Source organism: Lepidochelys kempii, chromosome 15 (genome assembly GCF_965140265.1).
Source record: "Lepidochelys kempii isolate rLepKem1 chromosome 15, rLepKem1.hap2, whole genome shotgun sequence".
Classification (NCBI taxonomy): domain Eukaryota; kingdom Metazoa; phylum Chordata; order Testudines; family Cheloniidae; genus Lepidochelys; species Lepidochelys kempii.
The window spans coordinates 25,074,287-25,089,784 of record NC_133270.1 but is presented as its reverse complement, the minus strand read 5'-3'; the positions used below and the strand labels follow the sequence as shown (position 1 = coordinate 25,089,784).

Genomic DNA, 15,498 nt, shown 5'->3' with positions numbered 1-15,498 from the left:
AATGCCTGAGATGATGGGGCGCCCAGGATTTCCAGGTTTATGGATCTTGGGTAGTAGATAGAATATCCCAGGTCGGGGTTCCAGGGGTGGCAATGACAAGGCTTTGGTGTCAACATTCCATTGAAATGAATGGAAGAGCTAACATCTTTTAGCTGCGGTTTCAGGCTCAAGGCAGATATTCTTGTATCGGCTCCTTTAACTGTAAGGACTAGATGGACGTGGTGGTGGTGAACTGGTCAGTTTGCCAGATGCAGGTTATTGGAGGCTTTGAGACTGTCCATAGACTGAGGAACTCATCTACTTCTTACATGGGCTGATTGCAACCACTTACTCTATTCTGAATGCTGCATTGTCTCCCTGTTCCTTACAGGCTCCACTTCAGATGGTCTGGAGTTCATCTTTAATGGTCCAGACCTCTCTCTGAGGGGCTGCCCTTTCATTTAACTCAGTGGGGATAACTACTTTCCTCAGGAATGCTGGAGCTGTCGGTTTTCTCATAGCTATCCCTCCTGCGCAGTGCTAGCCTATAAGAAACTCAGAACCTGAGTAGATCTTACCACCTCTTCTCCCTCCCACCCCCTCACCCAAATTGCTTTCCTAATAGCAGCATGCCTCAGTACTGAATTAGAAATATTCATGAACACTCCCTCCCAGTAACAGGAAGGCGTGGTGGAGTACACAGACCTTTGCGGGAGAGTTATGCTTTAATTTTGTTAGCACCAACTGCTGATGTGATGGCTGCGTTCCAAAAATAAATAGTCTAATTCTGTTTGTATGTGTTGGCCCAATAGACTCTTTCATACTTGATAGAATGACTCTCAGTTTAATTAGCCCTCAGACCCAGGAGGGTTATACAAGAAGCATCCCCAATGTTGGGGTGTAATAATGTTTTGAAGATGGCAAGCCCTGTGTTCCAGTTCTCTGCAATGGATGGATATAGACAAATCTTTCCAAGTTAGGCATCTTAGATATTGTTTTACTAACATTCCATTGCTTGTGAACACATTTGAAAACGACACTGCTGGTTTTTCTACCTTCTGAGCAGCCATATTACCAGGCATGCTTTGTTACTAAGTATAGATATGCAGTATCATCAACTGACCTATATTCTGTCTACTGCTAGTATATAAAAGGGAATCAAAGGAGATCTTAGAATTCACTTCCCTTTTGAAAGGCAATAAGATTATATTCTTGAGTCTTTTAATTTTTTCTACTGTTTACAAGTCTAATCAGCCTCGTATCTAATGCTGCTAAAATAACTGTGTCTTTCTAGATGTAGATGATAGCACAAACCTCAGATACTAATTATCTCCCCTACACCTACCTTCCATCTGTTTGACCTAAATTCATTTAGTAGTGGATTGCAGCTAAATAATTAACATTCCTGTCTCTTATCTGTTCTGTATATGCAGCTCATTTAATGTATGCTTTTTTTACTCTGATTATTTTCCCAGAACTAGAATTCTCAATTTGTAGTGTTTTTCTTCCCATTCACTACCTATGAGGAGTCAGTGTAGAATGTGCTATAGCTCAAGAATATATTTATTGTCTCTGAAAGGTTTCACTACTAACTGAAGTTCTATATATCCACTGAGCAGGATGAATGCGTGTAGTAACAGTGTTAATACTCTGCTACAACTTGCTTTACTTTTGACCTGAAGGATCACCCATAGCCATGAGAGTTCTATATCCATGGTCTAGCCCAAGGGTGGGCAAACTACAGCCCGGGGGCCACATCCGGACCTCCAGACATTTTAATTCAGCCCTTGAGCTCCTGCTGGGAAGTGGGGTCCGGGGCTTGCCCCGCTCTGGCGCTCCAGCGGTGGAGCGCGGTCGGGGTCTTGCTCTACTCCACAGGGCTCCCAGAAGCAGCAGCATGTCCCCTCTACAGCTCCTACATATAGGGGCAGCCAGAGGGCTCCACATGCTGCCCCTGCCCCAAGTGCTGCCTCTACAGTCCCATTGGTTGGGAACCACAGCCAATGGGAGTTACAGGATTGGCGCCTACAGACAGGGCAGTGCACAGAACCACCTGGCTGCACTTCTGGGTAGGAGCCGGAGGGAGGACATGCTGCTGTTTCTGGGAGTTGCTTGAGGTAAGCACTGCCTGGAGCCTGCCCCCCAACCCTTCCTGTGCCCCAACTCCCTTCCCCAGCCCTGATCCCCCTCCAAACCCCTCAGTCCCAGCCTGGAACCCCCAAACCCTCAGCCCCACCCCAGAGCCTGCATCCCCAGCTGGAGCCCTCCTGCCCCCTAACCCCCAATTTCATGAGCATTCATGGCCCACCATACGAGTTTCCATAATCATAGGTAGCCCTCAGGCCAAAAAGTTTGCCCACCCCTAGTCTAGCCAATGCTTGGCTTGTGTGTCTACCGCTAAAGGTGTCAGTTACTCCCAATTATAGTAGCCTCAGTGGTAGGCATTAGGCTGCTGAACAGAGGACATCAAACTAATTTAATACAAACTACAAGACAGCCACTATCTGGGCAACTTCCAGTTTGCTTCAGCTTCTGGGTTGCTTTAAGAGAGAGACATTTCTGGTGTCAGATCACTGACAACAAAACACACACTAAATTTAAATGCAAACATATTTTTCAGTCTTGGTAATTAGTTTTATGAATACTTTTGCAGACAGTGTAACTAGCAAAATATCAGCAAGATCATTCTAGCCTTTGAAAATCCCCTAGCCCAGACAGTGAGATGTGAGTGGAAAAATTAATATTCTCTCTTCTGTAGGCTACATTTTGGTATGGTTCTTCGAAAGACTGAAAATAGCTATATAGAAAAGGTTTATTCCACACTCCATCTGCTTGGATATGTCTAGAGGAAATATGCCATTCTTTACAAGAGGAGAAATTAACACTTACACCGTAATACAAACATTGTAAGAAATGTTATTTTATAAAGCAAAATCTTAAAGTAGTATACAAATACATGTTCTTGAGATGTGGCCTGTTCTCTACAGTGAAACTGCTGCTTTTCCTTCAAATGCTTCTTCTCTTAATTCCTTTTCAAGGGCTTTATATGCTGCAACTTTCTGAGCAGAAGTGGCTAAATTCTCAGTCATATTCGTTTTCCGTATTTAAAAGAGAACCTGGAGCAAAAAGGGGAGGGGGGGGGAAGTGTCTTACAAAAAGGAAAAGCTACAACCACCAGCTGAGCCTGTTCTGCTTGCACACTGGGCTGCTCTCAGGAGCTATAAACGCAGGGCTTGCGCAGGCTCCCGCTGCATGCAGCTACTTGAATCCCATCACAAACAAACCTTGGTGGATAGTCAGTAAACAACACAATGTGGAGATTCTTAGTGTACTCACAGGGGAGGCAATGGCCTTCTACAGGGTAGGACAGCTTAATGATTAGCTCTGAAAGGCTGGAAATTCTTGGACCAAGAAGGCTAACTCCAAGACAATAAATAAATGCCATGCAATTTCATATGTCCCTGGGGCTGAGCCCTTAATTGAAAGCTTGTTTGTGTAGCAAGGATGATCTGGCCTCATAGGGTGCTTTTCATAGGCACGGGGCAAAATCACTCCTCCCTTTGCTGTTGTGCTAGTATGTGAAGCAAGCAGCACTGTCCAGGGGATAGATTATGGGGCTGGTATGTAGGAGAACTGGGTTCTCTCCCTGTCTCTGCTGCTGACATGCTGTGACCTCAGGCAAGTCACTTCATCCGTGCCTCAGTTTCCCCTCACTCAAATTCTGATGCCCACCTTTATAAAGCACTTTGAGTTCTACACCTCAAAGGTACCATAGTTTACTGTTATTTTGATGCAGTGTTTCAGGGGTGCTGCACTGATATAGTTTATAAAGTGGTCTAAAACGTAAGTACCTCTAGGAATATGAAACAGTGAGAACTGAAAGCTGGGCCATGTCATTTAAGTGGTAATTTCCCTCTAATTTTGCAAGAAGTACTCAAGCATTTGACCTGGGCCCGTTCTTAAGAAACCCTTTCCTCATACAGGCACTGCTACTAGTTAGAGATTGTGCCCGATACCTTTTAGTTAACATTGTTTACACAAAGCATCATCCTGTCTGGGTCTAATTCAGACTATCCCTGTCATGAGATTAACTCACATAAAAGTTAACTAAAGCAGCTATTATTTTTACCAGTTTATCAGAGAGGAGCTATGCACAGCTGCAGTTTGAACCAGTCAGCCTCAGACATCAAAGCAGAAGCATTCGCAGTTGAGCTACAAGATCATTGTCACTATTTCTAATGCTCGTGTCATCTTTCCAGGCTTCCTGTCACTAATATCATTGCAATACATGTTACAAAAAGAGTTAACTGTCCTTGTTATCAATGGAAGGTATTGTCTTTCAGTAGTTTGGAAACACTACAATGTAAGAATCTGGGTTTTACTGTAGCCCCTTGATCCCTTACTGTGCTAGGTGGGGTACAAATACACAGTAAAAGACAGTTCCTGCACTGAAAACGAGACAAGAGGTGGGAAAGGAAGTAGAAGCACAGAAAGGTGAAGTGATTTACCCAAGATCCAAAAGCACCTCAGTAGCAGAGCTGGGAATAGAACCCACGTTGCTGAACTCCCCAGGCAGGTCACTATTCACCAGCCCACGCTGCATCTTGGTGGTAGACTCCTGATGCTACCAAATTCTGGTTGGCTTCAGGAGGTTTGCTGGCTTCAGGATTCCAGTAACAGCCCTAACTTTTTATAACGAGGAAGGGGGGCGTTTGTGAGGGGAGAACAAGTATCCAGTCAAGTCAGCCCACCACTATAAAGTGCTTCAAGAGAAGTGACGATACTTACAGACGCTTTATGATTGTTTTCTCTTCGTTAGACTTGCTTGAGCCAGAAGGTCTGCAGACAGTGGATTCCTCTTCCATTGGCCCAGCCTGGTCCTCCCTCTGTGAAATGCCACTAGCAAAGGAGGGAGATGGGAATTTTTTAAAATCTGTGCTACACTTCTCCCCCGCCACACCCCCATGGTGCATACTGAACCCTTTCTTCATTCTGGCAGCACGTGCCGTCTGAGCAGATGATGTCCATATACCCTGCTAACGTCACTGTCACGTTTGCTGGGTGTGGTGTCTTTGCACCTTTCCTTTGTGGGTAGGCATGTTGTACCAGTTGTAGTTTGTGAAAAAATGCTACCAGGAACTGTTCTGTGCTGGTCTGGAAAGCGAGGGTTTGCACAATACAGCCACTATGATATCTATGAATGCAGACAGCGATTCAGAAAGCTCTTCATTTGTGCACAAAGTCCCACTGAAGTCAAGTGGTGTGTAAATGGTTTCCTGAATAGGAGCTCTAATTTCTCTGGACACAGCTAACCTGGACTAATGCTAATAGTGAATCACTCTTATTTTAATTGTGCCCAGTAATTTAGCTTAGATGTAGTACAGGCATAGCCGTGCCAGTCCCAGGATATTAGAGAGAGAAAGTGGGTGAGGTAATATCTTCTATTGGAACAACTTCTGTTGGCTGCATCATGGTTCCCTATCCCGTTAATGGTGAGAGAGACAAGTTTTCGAGACAGACGGAGCTCTTTTCCAGCCTTGAAGATGAGCTCAGTGTGGCTTGAAAACTTATCTCTTGCACCAACAGAAGTTGGTCCAATAACAGAAGTTACCTCACACACCTCGTCTCTCTAATTTAGCTTAGAATATTTTTATAAGAACCCCATTGATAATTGTTAGAAGCTTAAATAGCTACAGATGGAGTGTTATGTAACGATTTAATACTCAGTGAGAACTGATTTTAATCCTGTGTTGCATTTGTAAAGCACCTTCCATCCGAAGATCTCAAAGCACTAAATTCCAAGCTTGGTTACATTGGTGCAGATCCAGGGTATCTCCAGCACAGTCACTCAGATTTACACAGGTGTAACAGCAGATTCTGGCCTGAGTCAGTGAAGGTCCACAAGACCCCTGTGAGGTAAATAAGTGTCACCTTCCCTGTGCCACTTCCCTACACAGGAAATGTCCACTGGTTACAGCCTTAAGGGATATAGCTGCACCAGTGCAAACCCCGACTATAAACAGGCAAAGCTAGAATTTGAACCAAGGCTATTTCCCCTCCTTGGGACTGGGATAAGCTTCACCAGTGCAAGCCATGACTACAAGCTTTGCTGGCCTGTATTAGGGCTTTGTATAGCCAGGCAGAGGGTGCTTAGGACTACACCTTCACAGCCATCACCACTGCACTGACCTAGCCTGACTCTGCTTATCTTGAGATCTGAGGGGAATCAAAGCCCACAATATGCAGATAAGCAGTGCTGTTCAACGTGGGCATTGAACCATACTCCTTCAAAAACACCTGAGACAAACTCACGTCTTTAATAATATGTTATCCGGCCACTAAAACATTGTCTGTGAATCTTAAATTTAGGACGTGACATTTTGTGCTATCTGCATGCTATATAGCCACATATATAGAAATATATTCATGACATTCTAAAACACAATTTTTATTTCAAAGGTCCCATATTTATACTACTTTGTTTTATATCTGATGCCATCAATTGAGTTTTTCAACACCCTAGGCACCTTATTAGGAGGTTATCATGTAAATCAAATTATTGTTTTTCCTTTGATTTGCTTGGATTGAAATCCAGTACTAGTTGGTAATTAGAGCCTCACAGCTCATGATCCACTTATGAATTAAACATTCACATCGTTAATTTGTAACTTGGATTCCAATGAGCTGTGTTAGGCAATTGGAGAGTCAAGGGCCAACTGAACCATTAATGGGTGACTGAGCTAACTTAGTACAGCCTGTCCGCTGAGCTGGGGGAGTGGATCCTTAACTGCATTGTTGGCAAAACTGCTGTTTGAGTGGGCAGGTTTGAAACTAGCTTCTCAGCTATAGCTTGCATTATGCATGCCTGTTATAGAAGTGTACTCAGGGTGGATTTATTATTATTTGTATTATGGTATCACATGGGGACCTCAACTGAGATCAGGGCCCCATTGTGCCAGACACTTTGCAAGGAGAGTAAAAGTCAGTCCCTGTCCCCAACAGCTTATGGTTTAATTAGTCAAGCCAGACAAAGGGTGGGAGGTGAAAACAGAACCAAAGAGGTGATGTGATTTGCCCAAAATCACACAATAGATCAGTGGCAGTGCTAGGAACAGAACCCAGGTCATCTAAATCAGGGCCCATCCTAGGGCAAATGGTGCCCCAGGCGAGGAGCATCTTCGGTGGCCCCCCTTTGTTAAACTTTTGAATATCTTATTTTTTATTGCATTTTAGCCCATTTCACGACTTTGCATGATTTGCATGCATGATTTATCCCTGTCATATAAGACAATAAATGTGCATGCTAGGATCTGTAAATCTGTATTTATTCATGCCATATATAAGCAAATATGGAATATCTGAGCCATGTTACTTCAAACATTCTATGTTCCCTTTTGTCACTAACAACAAAAACAGCACCCCGAGCCCGGTGCCCCCCATGCCTGGCACTCCAGGAAGTCACCTGGGTCACCTGCCTTGAACTGAATCCTTATCCCTGGGTGAGATTTTTGTTGTATATGCCTTACTCAGTCTTCAGCTGGAGGGTCTCACAAAATATGCATTTTCATCCTGAAGGATGCTAAAGTGCTTTACAGCTATACATACAGCATCACTGAAATGCACACATCTCTGAGATGAAGGGTGGTAAATAAACTCGCATGTATCAGTCTGCACAACAGGAGAAGGGAAATTTTAACTAAGGCAAGCACAGAAACCTCCCTGCTCTTATGACACGTGGCATGGGATACGTAGAGCCCGGTTTTCATTAAAAATGCATGTGTGCAGTTACTATGATTGCATGTGCGAATGAGGTACTTGCACTCACACGTGGCCAGCCAGGCATACCTACCCACTGGATTTGTGTGCCCGAATTCCTACTTTGCACACACAGTTGAAGTAACTGCCTGCAGATGTTGATGTGTGCTATTACACGTGTTTGTAACTCACCTAGAGCCGGCAGGAGTTCAGTTTTAAGGTTGATTTATATCAAAAATTCCTTTTGAAACCCCCCTCCCTGACCCCTCTCTGCTTGTCTGTTTATCCTTACACCGTAAGCTTTTAGGGGCAGGGATGTCCCTTCTTTTGTTATTAATATTATTAATAATAATAATATTTATTGTTGTAGTGTCAAAGGGGGCCAACCAAGAATAAGGCCCATTTTGTGAGGCACTCTATACCCACAGAGAGCCAAAGAGTTACCGTCTTGTATATCTGGGCAGTGCCTAGCACACGGTGGGTGCTACAGCAAACAAATAATAATACTAATCTCCCCTGACATGATCCCCACATAATAAACAGGTGCTCTCTGCTGACTGGATGACCTAGTGATCTACCTCTTATAGCACTGTAGCTCCTCTTGTGTAATAAGAAGTTGTGCTTTCAGCCGGTTACGTTCCTGCAGCACATCTCTCAACTCCTGCAACGTGAACCGTGGACGATTTGGATCTGTGAGATCTATTATCATTTTGTCTGGTCCAAGGCTCAGCTGTAGAACAAAGGGCAACAGTTTAAAAACCAAACAACTGTAAGGACGCAACATGCTCAGATAGCCCCTGAGCAGCTGTCAGGCCGTACCTTAGACAAAGAATCAGGTTTATCAAACAATAGTAATTTCCATGCTTTACAGACTTTACAATCTTGATTTTTCATACCATTTAGGTGCAAAATAATTATTTGTATTTCAGTAGCGCCTGTGGGCCCCCTTGTCCCAGGCGCTGTATGCACATAGTAAGACAGTCCCCACCCCAAAGAGTTTACCTCTAAACTTGCAAAGGAAGTGCTATTATCCGCATTGTCACAGACAGGAACTGAGGCCCAGAGAGATTAAGGGACTCGCCTGAGGTTACAGAGATAATTTGAGTAGAGCTCAGAACTAAACCTAGCTTTCCTGAGTCCCAGCCAAGGGCCTAAACCACAAGGTCATTCCTCCTCTGATACACCTAATTTGCACAAACACAAGGATTTCACGTGTGTGCAAATGGCAAATTAGGTGCTTTTGTGAGAGCAGTTGTATGTAAAAGACAGATGTGCAATTGTACATCTACACTACATGAAAATCAGGGCCTGAATGTCTGAACTTCTCTCTTTCAGCATATTGACTCTGTCCAACCAAAACCATGCCCTGGCACATACAGGACATTGGCTCAACAACCTACAATGTTACAGTACAGAGCCGGTCTCTGCTTGGACAGCTGGGCCAGGATCTTCAACAGGGATGAAAAGTCAACTTCTCCAATAGGGCCTGTCCACACAATGGCTTGGATCATGTGAGCAAATGCGTTTTCCAGTGTTTTGTGCTAGAATGGGCTCCCATCAGGCAGGGATTTTTGACGCTGAGAATTCTGCTCGCCTCAAACCGTGCCTACGCTCATGAGGTTGCCAGCAGCAGTTTCTCAACAGAGCTGTAACTCTGTCAATGTGCAAAAGGTGGGCCAAACGGATGGAGATGCTTCGCTGGACATCACTAGTGTTGTTAATAAAACCCCATGCCTCCATATTGTTTCCCAAACTGTATGTTGCACAATAAGCAGATCAGTTCCTGAGGTTGCACCTGCCCTTATACCTACCTGCTCTGCATTCCCTGGAGGGCCCTCCTTTCTGAGTCCCTCCACCTCCTTTTTGAGATTGTCTCTCTCCATCTTCAGCTCCTCCACTGTCAGGTTACTCTCATTCACCAAAGCCTCCAGCATTTCCAGAATCCTCACTATCTTGAACTGCAGCTGGGCGACCCTGGTGGGCACCTCCCCCTGGGGCTCGCTGCTTATTTTCAGGATCTCCCTGCCCACCACGTAGGAAATGTCATAGACATCCTCTGCTGTCAGCTGGAAGGGGCTCTTCTCAAAGGCGTTTTCAGGGCCAAGCTCCTCCTTCTCCTCTCCCTCCCCTGGGTGCTGATGACCCTGCATGGCAAGCCCCAGTGGCCAGTCAAGCTCCTTCACGGGGGAGAGGGCTGGTTTCAGACCAGCTGCTGCAGTTGCCGCCCGCTTCGGCCACCACTCTCAACAACTTCCTTCCTCCTCCTCCGTGAAACTTGTGACCAAGTCCTCTCCTCGGCCTCCAGGGGAAGCTCCTGGGGGCCAATCAGATAACCAGGCTGGGAGGCCGGGGTGGGGCTACAAGGGTTACAATGTAGCCCTGTGGGAAGGGAGGCCGGCCGGGTGACACGGGGCAGCTTCCCTTCTAGTGAAGGGGCCCCTGCTCCCATTCTCAGGCAGCGTCCAGGAGACAGAGATGGGCGGCAGGGTGATAGGCTGGGGGCGCAGACAAAACCACCCCGCAGACTCAGTCTCTGTCGCCAGAGGCAGGGCCGCGGCTGGCATGGGAGTGATCTGTGTTGAAGTAATGGGTGGGGGGCTTTTGCAGGCTCTGAGGGCAGCTGGACATTGCCCATTGCATTTTGCAGAGAGAACGAGGATGACAAAGCAAGCCCTGGCCAGGGTGGAGCGGCTGCCCCACCCCCGGGTAACGTTTGCAGTTTCCATGGAGACGCCTCCGGAGGGGGAGGGACTCTGAAACACTCCTGGGTAGGGCCAGTTCCCCACCCACGTGCCTCAGGGTGGCGGGGGGGCCCCTTGTCACAGAACCAGATACTCAGCTCAGCCTCCAAAAGCAGGGGCCAGAGCTGCCCTTGGGATTTAAACGCCCCAGCGCTTAGCTGCTTTGCGTTGTGCACCCTCTCGGGTCAATACAGCTCGATTCGGATTGGAAGGTGAATTCCGCGCTCCGGATCCCTAGCTTGGCGCCAGCGCCGCCCGTGCCACAGCTAAGCCAGGCGGGGATTTGCTGTGCTGCTCGCAAGCCCCGGCAAACCCATCTGCAGCCAGCCCCCTCCAGCAGGGAGGGCAGCCACGCAAATGCATCTGCAGCCAGCCCCCTCCAGCAAGGGGTCAGATATTAAACTGATAAGAACGGATAGAACTTATAAGATAATATTTGTACTTCATGGTCCAGGAGACACAGCCAAGGTTTTCATTGCAGGGCCAAAAGACCAGAAACGTCAAGACACTTGATCGCACTTTGATAGGCCGAGAGACTACTTATGCTTGACCTTAGCTCTGAGGAACCAAGAAGCGATATGCATCTGCAGCCAGCGTCCCCGCAGCAGGGGGGGGGTCAGCAAGGCGAGCCCCCCCGCGGCCAGCGTCCCCGCAGCGGGGGGGGGTCAGCAAGGCGAGCGTCCCCGCGGCCAGCGTCCCCGCAGCGGGGGGGGGTCAGCAAGGCGAGCGTCCCCGCGGCAGGGGGGGTCAGCAAGGCGAGCGTCCCCGCGGCCAGCGTCCCCGCAGCGGGGGGGGGTCAGCAAGGCGAGCGTCCCCGCGGCCAGCGTCCCCGCAGCAGGGGGGGGGGGGTCAGCAAGGCGAGCTTCCCCGCAGCAGGGGGGGTCAGCAAGGCGAGCCCCCCCGCGGCCAGCGTCCCCGCAGCAGGGGGGGGGGTCAGCAAGGCGAGCTTCCCCGCAGCAGGGGGGGTCAGCAAGGCGAGCCCCCCCGCAGCCAGCGTCCCCGCAGCAGGGGGGGGGGTCAGCAAGGCGAGCCCCCCCGCGGCCAGCGTCCCCGCAGCAGGGGGGGGGGGTCAGCAAGGCGAGCCCCCCCGCGGCCAGCCCGCTCAGGTTAGCGAGGAAAATGCATCTGCAGCCCGCTTCCCTCCACCAGGGGCCGGGGATTAGGAAGGCAAACGCGTCTGCCTTTCTGGAGCGCCACGTTCCCCGGGCTCGGCCCGGCCGGGGCGCGGAACGCGCTGCCCTCGCACGATGCCCGCCCCCGGCCGCGGAGCTGCGCTTTGCGCACGGCGCCCCGCCCCGCCCCGCGCGGGATTTTGCCAAGCGGCGGCTTCTGGGGTTTGCGCGCGCGAAGCGGCCCCCGCCGACGGGAAGCCGGGGCCGCGGGCTGCCGCCGGTGGGCGGGGCGGGGCGGAGAGGAGAGAAGCGGGCCGCGGCGGGGGAGAGGCGGTGAGTGGGCGGGCGGGCGGGTACAGCGCCCGGGGATTGGGCCCGGGCCGTGCACCAGGGACGCCTGCAGTAAAGCGGGGGGGGGCGGGTAGATTTGTATGTGGCCGCCCCGGCCGGCTGGACAGAGGGGCTGGGTGTGGGCTGCTCGGGGAAGCCGCCCAAGAGCTGGGGATTATGTGCGAGGCCTGCGTTGTGCTGAAGGTGGGGGGAGGGGTGTGTTGACTAATTTCGGGGACCCTCGGCGGGGAGCGTCCCCCGGGTTCTCGGCAGCGCGTGAGACCCCGAGGGCAAAGCTAGGGAGGCGCCGAGCTGGCTGCTGGGTTGCGCACGCTGCAGCGGGCAAAGGGGGGAAGGCTGCAAAGCCCAGCTGGGGGCTGAGATGGGCTGAGAAGCACGTGGCCTGTGGCCGCCACCGAGCGGCCTGTGGGAGGCATCTGGCCTCTTCTTACACGCGCTTAAATACACCCAGTACCAGGCCCTAGGCAGGATATTCCCCTAAAATACATCCAGATAATGCAACGCTTCCTCCCACATCAGGAAGCAAATGTTCCCCACCTCCATAGCGAGCAAATCGCCTTCCCCAGGGGGCTGGAGCTTGAGGGAGTCTAGCTGAAAAAAGGATTCCAGTGGAGTTTGTTTTAATTAATCTTATAAGGGGATTCTTTGTCATTTCTGCAAAGTCTAAGGGGGTTTGCTAGCAAGGATGCAGGATGTGTCGAGGGTTTTCTGTGCCCCTCGCGGCCTATCCAGGAGGCGTTCTAGCAGACAGATCTGTGCTAAAAACTGAAAACCTCTCTGCATCCAAGTTTTTCTGTCTGTAACATGGGAATCAACCTGCAGGGTGGAGTGTTTTAAGTTTGTTCGTGTTTGTAAAGTGCTTTTGAGATCCTGGGATGGAAAGTGCTATAGGCAAATGCCAAGTATCCTCATTAACTGTATGTTCCAATTCACCTGTAATGGTGAACGTTTATACAGAATGTTAGCAGTGACACTGGAGTGTGTTTGATGTTTGTGTTCCCTCTAGAAAATGAACGAGTGGGCGCCCATAGCAAAAGAGTATGACCCCCTCAAAGCAGGGAGCATTGATGGCACAGATGAAGAGCCCCATGACCGTGCCATCTGGAGGGCCATGTTGGCACGGTATGTACCCAATAAGGGGGTTACGGGAGATCCCCACCTCACTCTGTTTGTAGCGAGACTGAATCTACAAACCACAGAGGAGAAGCTGAGGGAAGCCTTTTCCAGGTATGGCGACATTAGGAAGATTCGTCTGGTTAGAGACTTAGTCACAGGCTTTTCCAAGGGCTATGCGTTTATAGAGTACAAAGAGGAACGGGCGCTCTTGAAAGCCCATAGAGATGCCAACAGGCTGGTTATTGACCAGCATGAGATATTTGTGGACTTTGAGCTGGAAAGGACCCTCAAAGGATGGATCCCTCGGAGACTTGGAGGTGGTTTTGGAGGCAAGAAGGAATCCGGGCAGCTGCGGTTTGGAGGGCGGGACAGGCCTTTCCGAAAGCCCATCAATTTGCCAACTATGAAAAGTGACCTTTATGGAGAGGGGCCTGTGGAGAAAAGGGAGAGGAGCTGGTCTCGAGAGGGAGTGAGGGACTGGAGAGCGAGGGACCGAGACCCTGAAAGGAACCGAGAGAAGAGATGGCTGGAAAGGGAGCGATCGTGGGCTTGGGGTGAAAGCAACCGGGAGAGAGAGCGGGATTCCAAAGAGGAAAGGAGCAGAGGAAGAGAGAGGAAGGACAGAGAGAGAAAAGACAGGGAAAGAGACCGGAGCAGGGAGAGGGACCCAAAGAAGCAGAGAGATGACGACAAACATCGGTAGAAGAAAATGTCTTTGTTACAGATAAGCTGAACACCTGTGTACTGTGGGGAAGTTTACAGCCAGACCCCTCCAAAACCTACTGATTCAAACAACCCTGAACTGTGGTCAGGTTCTAATCGAGGCCTGGGCCTGCCTCCCAAGAAAACGATGGGAACAGATTCGGTCATTGGGACGCAACCTGTGGCTTTGCTGTGTGCTTCCAGCCTGCAAGGAGCCCTGCTAATTTCCTGGAACTAGATCCTCAGCTGGTGTAAAGTGGGACAGAGCCACTGTCTTCAGCAGAACTGCCCCAGCCAAGCAGCTGGCCCATTGTCTCTGGTTTATTGTCCTTTAGGTAATTTCTATGGTGGTTTTGCCAGAAAGAGGGGACAATGACTCCTGCAGTAACCTGTACCTGTGTTGAATTGCGGATCTCTCATTTACAGAGCTTTTGTTCTTTGTCTCCTGTATTATGTGGTATCTGCTCTTTCTTTGGTTTGATTCCCCACCCCCACCTTATTAAATGTAAAATGTTCTTTATGTGGAAGCAAATCTTCCTGTGGATGTATTCTAACCATGCAGTGATTTTCTCCTTTCCTTCTGGAGGTCAGGACTGTAGCAGGATTCCTTAACATGGTTCAAACCATTCTATATAGGCAAGGCCAACATCGGTTATAAACAGGACAGAGCCCCAGTTCTGTTATGACATGATCCCCCTTACCCAGTAGTTTACCTCTATAGATGGGCCCTTATACTGCCTTACATTCAGCGTAGCCCTCCCCCACTCACTCAGCTTGGAGCTGAGAGAGCTGCAGCTGGGATTGGTATCACAGTCCCAGCCCTCCAGAGACTGACAGGAGTCCTACAGGAAAAAGAGGAGAGCCAGAACTGGGCATTCACAGCAAAAGTTTTTTTTTAATTATTATTATTTATTGTGAATGTTGAAATGTCATGTAGTTTAACCTAAAGATGAACTGATTAGACAGAGAAGTCAGATAACTGGAAGACCCTTCCTGGACAATTATTTACAGCAAAGCAGTTCAAACAAGAAAATGCAGCTTGGGGAGAGAGAGAGAGAGAAACAAGTTTAGTCAATGTTAGAAGGCAGATCTTAAGACAGCCAGTTATTTTATTTGTTGCTCTTCAGATGTTTTCTTTACGCAAAGTCTCACTCTTGTGTTTTATAGAGCGGGGTGGAGGGGTAGCAGGATCTGGGAAGTAAAAGCATTGGAAAGCACAGAGTATTTCATTTACTGCATCTGATTCTATGTAGTTCCATTTCTAAGAACGTTAAGGAACCAGTAATCACTGTTTGCTGTGGTTTCTCTATTATACTATGCTGCAGGGAGACCCAATGGAATGTACAAGTTGTGTGTACCTATGGAAATAAAAAGGAAATGTTTAAAAAAATTTTAAGCACACCATACTTGTTAGCATTCTGTAAGGAATACCAGACTTACAGATGTGCCTGCATTCCCACCTAATTCAGTGAGATGTAAAATGAAACGTGTGCCCAGGCTTCTTGGCTATTCAGAGAACGGCTTGTTTGTATATGAGAGAGCCCAGTCCCTAAATATTTCCTATATATGCCATGTGCTCACGTGACATACTAATGAAGTCACCTATTGAAGAAATATCTATAAAATCATCATCTTTGGCTTTTGCAAATGTTTCACACAATTTAAAAAAGATAGGAAATGATTCAGCTGCTTGAGAGATATAGGGATAGACATGATGTTTAGAAATAGTGTTTTTGACTGGT

General features: G+C 48.5%; 2 protein-coding genes across 2 annotated transcripts; one reads left to right on the top strand and one right to left on the bottom strand.

Annotated features, from left to right (window-relative positions):
• Positions 1-2,263: 2,263 nt before the first annotated feature.
• On the bottom strand, positions 2,264-11,733 carry RILPL2 (Rab interacting lysosomal protein like 2). Its single transcript, XM_073313180.1, has 4 exons — positions 9,546-11,733; positions 8,313-8,464; positions 4,768-4,878; positions 2,264-3,095 (listed from the first exon to the last, which is right to left on the bottom strand). The coding sequence occupies exons 1-4, from the start codon at positions 9,882-9,884 to the stop codon at positions 3,065-3,067; spliced, it is 633 nt and encodes a 210-aa protein (XP_073169281.1). The 5' UTR covers positions 9,885-11,733; the 3' UTR covers positions 2,264-3,064.
• Positions 11,734-11,760: 27 nt separating this feature from the next.
• Positions 11,761-15,146, top strand: SNRNP35 (small nuclear ribonucleoprotein U11/U12 subunit 35). The gene is made up of 2 exons (XM_073313179.1): positions 11,761-11,920; positions 12,945-15,146. The coding sequence occupies exon 2, from the start codon at positions 12,948-12,950 to the stop codon at positions 13,755-13,757; it is 810 nt and encodes a 269-aa protein (XP_073169280.1). The 5' UTR covers positions 11,761-11,920; positions 12,945-12,947; the 3' UTR covers positions 13,758-15,146.
• Positions 15,147-15,498: the final 352 nt, after the last annotated feature.